This window comes from Neltuma alba, unplaced genomic scaffold (genome assembly GCF_004799145.2).
Source record: "Neltuma alba isolate B1F8T4 unplaced genomic scaffold, ASM479914v2 tig00011574_pilon, whole genome shotgun sequence".
Classification (NCBI taxonomy): Eukaryota; Viridiplantae; Streptophyta; class Magnoliopsida; order Fabales; family Fabaceae; genus Neltuma; species Neltuma alba.
The window spans coordinates 563135-573935 of NW_021636228.1; the positions used below are offsets into that span (position 1 = coordinate 563135).

Sequence of the window (10801 nt, forward strand, 5' to 3'; positions counted from 1 at the left end):
AGAGGTCTTAAACAACAAATAGAATTATCAAAAAATTTCATAACAAATAAACAATATGAACGTGTTGTTATTTTCTGTTTTAAAACTTATTATTATATCCCATTTATTTGTTATTTTAAAACAAGTTTTGATTTTTACCTTGACCCTACTTCATCTTTCTACTTTAACTACTTTCAGGTGGCTTTTTTAAATAAATTTTTTAAAAAGTTGTTAACCACATTTTTTAGCAACTTGTACGAAAAATTCAATTTTTAATATTTAGAGCATTATAATATAATATTCAAATTTAAATTGGTCAATAATATCCATTTCGATGGGATATGTTTGTTAATTGAAAAGATATGTTTCATGTTTTGGCGACCTAATTTTGTAAGGAACCCTATTTGGTTTTCAATTCGAAAGACATTCATTAAATATAAGCAAATCCCTCATGAAGTCCAACTGGGAAAACTAAAAAGTCTCCTCTTACAAGAAGCATAAAGAAAAATTGTCCCAATCTTTAACAAGCAAGAACCTGTAAATTTCAACGGAAACGTACCATCGGTCAATTTCCAATTCAAATTATCAAAAAATTCAAACTTTTCCTCAGCCCACAGTAAAAAAAAAATTCGATTTCGATTTTTTTTTAAGAAAAGGATATAAAAGGCTATTATTATTATTATTATTATTATAAATTATTTGCATGCTCGAGCAAACGGACACACCGCTTTCTTGGCTGTGTGTGTAGTGTCCTGTGTTCCCAGAATCGTGTCTGGGTCTGTCTTCAACGGATCTTACCACCCATACCATACCACTCACCCCCACTTCTCTCTCTTTCTTACACACTCTTTGCTCTCTGCTCTGCTAGTGCTGCCTTTTTGTTGCTAAGCCAAGTTCCATTTTTTTCTCTCTCTTCGAGCTATGGGGTGGACTATCGTTTTCTTTCGAAAGAAACCCTCGTGAAGTGCATGTGAAGCTTGCTGAGAGATCTGGAATTTAATGATCGAAACGGCTCGCTTCGCTTCCTTTTTTTCCCTGATTCAGGTGATTCTGGTGTTAAACTTCTACTTTTTCCTCTTCCTTCTCTCTCTTCTTGCTCTTTTCCAGATGTTACATCATGCTCTTTCTGCCTCTGCTTCATTGATTCCCTCCCATTTACTTAACCATGTGATTCTTTTGATAGAGCTTTTAAGGTAGTGGCTTCTTTGCTTCTGTTCTGCTCTGCTTGCATGATTAATCTCACGAGCTCATGTTGGCTTCTCTGCTTCTGTGTTTTCGTGCAGTTGAGCTCAAATGTTGCTTCTTTAATTCGATGGGGTCTTTGAAATGCTGGGATCCTACAATCTTATGTGGAGTAGCTGGAGGGAAAGTTTGGGAGATTGGTAGTTCCTTTTGAAATGTATTTTGTGATTTGCGAAACTGGCTACAATTGAGTATGAGGGTCGCTATTTTCCATTTTTGTGGAGGCCCATCATATGCGTTGAATTTTTGGCATTATTATAGCGCTTCCGAGTTATTAATGGGATTAGCTTTTGTACTGCCATAATTGCGAAAATTCAGTACAAATTAAAGGCAAAAAAATGCGATATTTTCTGATTTGCTTACTTGATTTAGAAAAGATTCTGGCGTCAGACTTGTTAGGGTGCTGATCATGACAAGGGCTGTGCGCAGTAGGATACTCAAAGATGCGAATGGTGATATTAGCGATCATCTACGCAACCATATCCATTTAACAAATTGCATTCACTTGAAGAACCATATGCACAAAAACAGCCCCATTCTTGCTGATAGGTCGCTTATGAGGGAACTAGTTGTGTTGCAGAGATCGCGCTCTCTGAGAGACCCTTCAGCAAGTCCTTCTTCATGGCATTCTCCTTCTATAATTGAGGTGCTTTCCAAGAGGGTTGACAATGACGTGGTGCTTCAGGAGGGAAGAAGGTCTGTAGGAATTGAACGCCGGAAAGAAGGAAGGAGATTGTCTGGAACCTCACCACCTGTTGTTAATTTAGGTCCATCAAAAGTTGCTCCGGGTGAGGAGAGCCGGGGTAATGATGGAGTGTCAGCAAGTAGAGACCGCAGCAGCAGGAGTGGAATTGGGGACGGGCGGAAAGTTGGAAGAGAAGAGTCTGGTCGGAAGAGCGACAGGCCTGATTATATGGGTCCCAGCAAAGAGCAACTTCACAGTCAGCTTGGCAAAGATTTGACTGAAGATGTTGTTTCAAGGCATTCTGAATCTAAAGAGAGAAAGAGCAAACAAAGGGGGAAGCATGTTCAAGATGTTCAGTTCAAGACCCTTTCTGAGCAGCTGAACGATGTTCCACTGGACAGTGATGATTTGGCATCTTCAAACAATAATGTCCAAAGACGGTTTCCTAGGCAGCAGAAAATTATTGAGGCGCCCGAAGCCAGCACACGTGGTCATGGAAATGGAGTGAACAGAGGAAAAAGGCGTAAATTTCGGAGTGCAAGAAGAGCTCAGGCTTCTGCGGCATCTAAAGATGTCGGTGCTGAGAATGAACTGTCTGTTGCTTCGAACTCATTTGCTTATGGTTCAGCCCACCATAGATATCACATGGAAGAGCCAGATGAATATGGAGAGGAAAATGTCACCAGGGCACCCAAAAATGGGTGTGGCATTCCTTGGAATTGGTCTAGAATTCATCACAGAGGCAAAACATTCCTTGACAGGGCTGGACGAAGTTTCTCTTGTGGCTTATCTGACTCAAGACTAAAAAAGGGGCATTGGATGCCAATGGAAGAAATATTTCTGATATGCCAGTGGCATCTGACCAATCAAGCTCATTTACCAGGTCTGATGGAGAGGCAATGCCGCTGCTAGTTGAGGCATCTGGATCTCAGGGAAGTACTGAGAATGCTTGTTGGGGCCATGACTATTCCGGAGAGCTTGGTATTTTTGCTGATAACTTATTGAAGCATGACATTGATTCTGACCTCGCTTCTGATGTTAGATCTGGGGATCAGCCTAAGATGAGAGTGAATCGCCATGGCAGGCATCAAAGCTTAACGCAAAAATATCTACCCCGAACCTTCAGAGATTTAGTTGGGCAGAATTTGGTGGCACAAGCTCTTTCAAATGCAGTCATGAGAAGAAAAATTGGATTTCTTTATGTGTTTTATGGACCCCATGGCACTGGAAAAACTTCATGTGCTCGGATATTTGCTAGAGCTTTAAATTGTCATTCTTCTGAACACCCAAAACCATGTGGCTTTTGCAATTCTTGTGTAGCACATGATATGGGCAAGAGCAGAAGTATAAGGGAAGTTGGTCCAGTCAGTAATTTTGACTTTGAGAGCATCATGGATCTACTTGACAATATGATTGTTTCCCAGCTTGCATCACAATACAGAGTGTTTATTTTTGATGATTGTGATACTCTGTCAGCTGAATGCTGGAGTGCCATATCGAAGGTCATTGATCGAGCTCCTAGACGTGTGGTTTTTATTCTTGTTAGTTCGTCTCTTGATGGATTGCCTCATATAATCATATCCAGGTGCCAGAAATTTTTCTTCCCAAAGCTGAAGGATTCAGACATTATGTATACATTACAGAGGATTGCAACTAAAGAGGGTCTAGAAATTGATAGGGATGCCTTGAAACTTATTGTATCAAGATCAGATGGATCGTTAAGAGATGCTGAGATGACCCTTGAACAACTTAGTTTGCTTGGCCAGAGAATATCAGTTCCTCTTGTGCAGGAATTGGTAAGTTGTTTACCAGTAAAGTATTTGGGACTTTCTATTCTTAATGCCTCTTACATATTTTCAATATGCCTGCACCACCATGACTAGACCTTTATTTTTAATAACAAGAAATGCATTATATAAGACTTGAGTCCCTTGACAAACAAAATCATGAAGGAGCTGATTGCTAGAACCTTTACATATTTTCAATTAGACTCAAGTCCAGCACATATTCATTGCCTGAAATGCCGTTTTTTCTGTCTATTATCAGTAATCCTCTTTTCTATCACGTTGATACCTACAACATCTGTGGTGATGGTTTTAATGTCCATCATTCTCCAGAATTGTCGGAATTTTTTGTAATCATCCGGATAGATGAAAGGTAAAGTCGTAGGTTCTGATATGAGCGCTAGCCCAAGGCATTCTATTCAGTTCACTTAATGAATTTCACTCTTCAGAGGTTCAATCTCATCTCTTTTGACTTTTGACACAAGTGTCCTATGATAATTACTTATTTAATAAAATTGTTTCGTATTTGATGAGGAGCTAGATAATAATGAAAATTATCTTACACTTTAGTACTTTACTGTTAGGAATTTTAAATTCGCGTGTACATATAATGTATCAAACTCTGCAGCAAGGCAATTAGGGGACTTCCTGTTTTGTTTACTTTGGCTGAGTGACATTTTGTAAGATTCATGTATTCTTGGGGGCTTGGATCTCTTGTAATCTCGGGGAAGCTTAGAGACAACTAAAGATTTGAACGGTAATTTGTTGTATGGAACCTGGACTAGGCTGGTATGGCAAGACATGAAAGATTACTTTTAGCACACCTATGTGCTTTTATCAAGTTCCCAGTGAACACAGACATTGTTATCTAGTTTGACCGTGTCACAAGGTTCGGTCACTGATTATATCTTAAACTGTTGTAATAATTGTTATGTATGATTCAATCTACTTTGATTGCCATTCTGTCTGTCAGTGATCATATTGTCAACTGTTGTGATAACTGTTATGTATGATTTGGTCTGAAGTTAAATCCATTCTTCAGGTTGGGCTTATATCTGATGAGAAATTGGTCGATCTGCTTGATTTGGCACTCTCCGCAGACACAGTCAACACTGTAAAGAATCTGAGGGTGATAATGGAAACTGGTGTTGAGCCGCTTGCCTTGATGTCTCAGCTTGCCACTGTAATTACTGACATACTTGCTGGGACCTATGATTTCACAAGAGATAGGAGGAGAAGGAAGTTTTTCCGGAGAAATCCATGTAAGTAAACAACAAACTTTATATAGAATTTTCTAAATTTTCAATTTATTGTAAACTGGGGTGATAGATATCATATTTCTTCCCTGAATAAGTTAGTTAATTTTTTAATGCTGTATTATTGATATTTTTTCACCCTTCTTTCAGCTTCATTTGACCATCCTCCCTAAAAATCTCTGGCTTGAGATTTTTCTTCACTAACAACTATATATTTTTTACTGCTTCAGATTTAAGTATTGTTGGACCTCAAATGCTTCTCTTAGCATGCCTCACTTGAGACTTTGACGCCTCTAGTGCTTGGAGTCTCTTATTTGGTTTATTTTGGTGAAATTGTCATTGTTATCATTATTCTTCACAATTCAATGATGCTAATTTCTGTCTCAGTATCGAAAGAAGATATGGAAAAGCTACGCCAAGCTTTGAAAACCTTATCTGAGGCTGAGAAGCAGTTGAGGATGTCCAATGACAAACTAACCTGGCTGACAGCTGCGTTGCTTCAACTTGCTCCTGACCAGCAATATATGCTGCCAACATCATCTGATAATAGTTTCAATCATAGTCCCTTGCCCCTAAATAAGGTAGATGGGAGAGAAGCAGCCCGGAGAACAAGTACTAATGTTGAAGTTCCTCGCAAAGAGAGACGTTTATCAATGGATTCTAGAATAGAGAATGTCCATGCTGGTAGCTCTGCTGATGGCGTGGCAAAGAGTCTTAGTTCAGATAATAAAAGACTTGCTGTGGCTGGTTTTGTGCCTCAACAGACATCTTCACATGTTACCGATGTGATTAGAATGAATGACAGACAGACTCTGGGTAAAAATCGGAAAGGAATTGAAGAGATATGGTTAGAGGTGCTTGACAGAATTCAGGTTAATGGTGTAAAAGAGTTTTTATATAGAGAAGGGAAGCTGGCCTCTGTTAGTTTTGGTGCTGGTAAATGCTCAATCTTCTTCTTGCCTGTCTACCATTGCAATAAATTATTTAGCACTGTAATACAAACCTTCCTCCGCCAACTAAGAAATTTTGTTGTCAATGTTAAAAGCACATGTAAAAACAAGCCTATCAGATTGAGGAAACTTAGGGCACGGTTGATCTTCGCATTTGAACTAAATGTGGCAGTATTGATGAAAGGGTGCCTTTTATTTTTCTGCATTGGAATTTCACTTCTAGTGGGAACTAGATCACACATAATCTTAGCTTTATCTACAGGCTTCAGTGCTCAACGTAAAGTTGAAGTCTTTTATTGCTCCTCTGTAATGCTCAACATTTCATTTGCTATTACAAGTAGAGTTTCGACTGCATTGTTGTGTAATGGGCCATGTCACCTTCTGTATCCTGAATAATTATTAATAGGGATTACTAGTTTCTTGTCTAATTTGTTGATTGTTGTCATAATATTTTCGTTTGTGTCATGAAATTTACAATAGTATCTAATTTAGTGCATTGCTTTATTATACAGCTCCAACTGTGCAGTTAATGACCAGTTCTCAACAGACGAAATCTACTACTGAGAAGTTCAGGGGGCATATTTTACAGGCATTTGAATCTGTCCTTGGATGTTCAGTAACGTTAGAAATTAGATGTGAATCAAGCAGAGATGCAGGATCAGGGTCTCAACTCCCTCTTATACTGCCTTCCACTAAAGATAGTTCTGTAGAAAAGAAAATGAGTGAAATTGTAGAAGAAGAAACTTCTCTGAAGGACCCTAAGAATAACGAGAAGCAAGCTGATGTTAACAAAAAGCCAATTGTGACTTCACACTTGGAAAGAAGGAGGCTCAGGGAACAAGGTCAGAGCCGAAGCATTGTGAAAAGTAAGGTATCTCTTGCTCATGTAATCCAGCAGGCAGAAGGACATACACAGCGAAGTGGGTGGTCAAAACGCAAAGCAGTTTCCATTGCTGAAAAGCTTGAACAAGAGAATCTGTATGTATTCTATTTCTATCCTTTTCTCTTATAACTGGTACTATAGTCTATAGCTAGTTGTAGAATGGAAGAGCGTTTGTTTAGCTTGAAATTTTACGATAATATGATAATAGAATTGGAGATCTCCAGGTAAGTAGCCTTCAGATTTAATTGAACATGGGTCATTAATAATGACTATCATGTCGCTGGAGAAAAGGGTTATTTGATTGCCTTGGGAGTTGACTTACGAGCAAAAGGTCTGAGGAATTGAGGATATCTTGACCGTAATACCAAAAGCAAAGAGAGAGTTGTTATTACATATCTCATACTTGCAGATGAATCGGAGTCTCTGGTGGTCATAAATTTTGAATCTGATTATGTAAGAATGAATCAATGTAGAAGGATACAAGCAGAGAGTTGTTTGCATGCACTATTATATAACCAAGTTATATAGGAGTTTTCTTGAACTATATGCTAGATTGAGGTTATCCTTTCTCCTTGATTACGAGAGGATGGAATAAAAATCGTAGATGATAATATTTTGTTATATTCAGCTTTGGATGCTAACATAGGCGCAAGGCATAATTATGCTGATATTTGAACTACGCATGAGTCTTGAAATCATTGCCTTTCAGGAGACTAGAGCCAAGATCAAGGAGCTTGCTATGCTGGAAAGCATCACGAGTAAGCCGGCGGAAGGTAATTTTCCCTAAATTCACCAGTGTATATCTTTATTAAGAGTATTACTATCGACCAGAAAGCTATCAGGTCATATCTTCTTGTTTTCATTTTCTTTCATACTCAAAATCAATCTTTCTAAATTTAAAACTTATTCTTACCTTAAAAATGAAGAGGAAATTATGTAGACCTTCTCTTTTGTTAAAATTGCACGGATCCCTGGACTCTATCCAAAGGAGGTCTGTCTAATTTAAAGAATGGAAGAGATGATTATGGTAATTTAACAAATTTAGGGTCTTCGGGAAGATTGTGTGATTTATTTTGTCACTTGAAAAGTTTGGGTAGCTTTTATGATCCAAGGTTCAAGGTTAGGGTCAGGAGGATTGTGTTGGCTTTAAAAGTAGAAGAGAGGTTTATATGATTTTGATAAAAGCCAAGGGATGTTAGTCGAAATTACTCAAGTGTTATGGCTTAGCCATACCGTTAGCCGATAATCCACTCAATTGCTGAAATTAAACTATAAGTGTCAATTTTAAAGTTTTCTGTTATTAATCTATTTTAATTTAATGGATATGAGGATGTCATCGCTGATGTATCCAACTGCATTTGCAGCTTTCGCGTTTGAAAGTTAGAACCAGAAAATCTCATGCGTTGTTGAATCTGGTCTCATGTGGAAAATGTCTCACTTCTAAATCTCCAAGGTAGTTAAGTTAGTTTTTTTAGGGTGCTTCAATTTCAAGGGTTCATTCATGAGCCGTTTGTATTGTCTGTATTGTATTTAGGCTTTTTCCTGATGTTTGATAGGTTCAATTTTTACAGGTCAAGCCTCTTTCTTTATTTGTTTAGTCTAATAAAGAGCTCGAGATTGTATATCTGACTAAGAAAATGTAGGAAAGTAGTCAATTCCAATTCAGTGATATCATATGGTTTCTCCTTCTTAGCGGCAATAAAATTCCTTGTAGTTTCAATTTATGCTTTTGAATCTGTTTTGAGATAAGAAATCAATTGTAATAAATGGCTTTGCATTGAAGCTAAACCCCTTGAAAATCTCATCGAGTGAAATATCTTATCTTTTAAATTAAAATTACAAAATTTATGTCGCTAAAAATAATACTCTTCTTATCCTCAGTATAACATTTAATTGTTGAATTGATTTTGATCCTAATATAAAGTTTATTTATCACATTTATTAATTTTTTTTAAGTTATCCTTATCAATACTTTTTAAACCATAATCAAATAGAAGAGGGAGATGAAATATTAAATAAAATGATTATGATGTTTTAAGAAAAACATGTTATTTTTTTATAATTAACTAACTTACCTAACTTTCTTAATCTAATTAAATTAGTTAAATATGTCTTATATTAAAAACCGAAAGAGTACCTTATTACTCCCTCCGTTCCTTATTATAAGAGACATTTGATGCTTATGGCATGTTCCTATATATAAGAGACACTTAAAAGTTGTCTCTACTTTTTTGTGTTGATTTCCTGTTTTACTCATATTTATTGTCTCCAACTCACACTCTCTCTCCTTCCCACTTCTCTTTGTTTTAATAATTTAATTGTTCTTTCTCATGTTCTCTCTCCTTATTAATGAGGACATTTTTGAAAAAAAGATTATACTTTTTACACATTGATTGTTCTTAACTAATTTTAACTGTTTTATTGATCAACGTAATTCGGTTATTCGTCTCTTATAATAAGAAACGGAGGGAGTAATTAAGACCAGCATCTCTTTTGCAATGCATAGTTGCATATTCTAATTCCAGAAGGATGCAGCATATTTGATGCAAATACTAAAAATATAACATTATCAATATATCGTTAGTCTCGGTCTTCTGACCCAATGATAATAAACATATTTCTCTAAGTCTTTCTTAAACATGAAGTTGTAAATTCAACCTTTATGAGCATAATAAGATTTACAACAAGAATATCTGACCTCTACACAAAATCCAGCCGACCAATTTTCCCCGAGTCAAAGGTGAGCATCTCCTATCTTTAAGATGGATTGACAATCCAAAATTACCAGGACACTAGACTATTAGTATGAAGGCCCACTTCAAATGAACCTTCTTCAAAAGCACCATCAAATAAACCTTCCGGGATCGCATCAATCTCTCTGGGTTCTAATGTCTTCACATTGTAACTGTAAAGTGATGCCTTCAGTGGGGGCTCAATAATTACTTGGAATATCACTTCTTGGTTTATCCCCACACCAAAAGACTCAGAAAAATCAACGTCGTCATCAACGTCGTCATCTCTTGGATAATTATAATAATCATCGAAGATTCCCATCTCATGATGGAGGCTCCATTTTCCAGAATCAGCTTCAAATATGTGTACTCTGAATCCTTTTGCGCCCAGAAAGACAACGGAAGCCAGACGATTTTCTATCTGGAAGAACTCTGTCCACCACCATGGGTAGTAATGTTCTTCGGGAAATAAAAACTTTCTAAATGTTTCCTTGTCAACATCCATCACAATTACATGGTCCTGTGTGATCCAGTACAGATCATTACCTCCACAGTAAATTGGGCTGCAACTAAATTCAAAATCACCGGCTTCTGAAGCGAATCTTGTCCAAGAAGTATCCTTCCCAAGTCTTAGAACATGCCAATGGCTATAACAAACTTCAGACTGAGTTTGAATAAGAGAAGCAAACAATTTGAATTCGCCAGTGCAGGGAACACGTACTATGGCACCGGGAGGGCAGTTCAAATTAGGACCGAGTAATTTAGGAACATTTAGAGTCTGCATGGTAACAGGGTTTACAACATGAAGATCTCCTCTGGCTTTTTGGTAAAACAGTATCAATCCATCACAACTGTTCAAATATTGTCCAGGTAATTGAAGGCTTAAAGCCGTGACACCATACTCTCCGTTGCCCTTGACCTCCAAGAAATGGGCACCATATGGAGGCCTCGTGCTCTGGAGGAAAATTCCAGGTTTTGCACCGAGGAGGTGTGTCTCAACAAAATCAGACCTGCGGATCATAGCAGCCCAAGATTTGCAAGTAAGCCTCGCACTGCTATGGAGCCACTGAGCAGGGAGTCTAGTCAGGATATTAAACATGACATCTTCAGGGAGGCACTCTGAAGAGTTATTGCTCTCGCTCTTGTTCTGAGGCTCTAAGCAACTGCTGCCTCCACTGCTGCAATCCTTTCCCCCATCATCTTTCTTCTCCGAATCCATTTTCAGCTGTTTCTACAACTGTATTGACAAAAATATTTACTGTTTGAATTTGAGCTAAATTTTAAAGATAG

General features: G+C 37.6%; 2 protein-coding genes across 2 annotated transcripts; one reads left to right on the forward strand and one right to left on the reverse strand.

Moving 5' to 3' along the window:
- The first annotated feature begins 797 nt into the window (after positions 1 to 797).
- On the forward strand, positions 798 to 8501 carry LOC114715065 (protein STICHEL-like 3). The gene is given in 9 exon segments (XM_028899876.1): positions 798 to 1023; positions 1263 to 2705; positions 2708 to 3702; positions 4733 to 4952; positions 5334 to 5882; positions 6409 to 6874; positions 7489 to 7552; positions 8144 to 8232; positions 8351 to 8501. Coding segments are annotated over 8 exon segments (3516 nt in total). The 5' UTR covers positions 798 to 1023; positions 1263 to 1630; the 3' UTR covers positions 8409 to 8501.
- Positions 8502 to 9420: 919 nt separating this feature from the next.
- LOC114715070 (uncharacterized) lies at positions 9421 to 10371 on the reverse strand. The gene has a single exon (XM_028899880.1). It carries the CDS (start codon positions 10293 to 10295, stop codon positions 9561 to 9563), a length of 735 nt encoding a protein of 244 aa, XP_028755713.1. The 5' UTR covers positions 10296 to 10371; the 3' UTR covers positions 9421 to 9560.
- Positions 10372 to 10801: the final 430 nt, after the last annotated feature.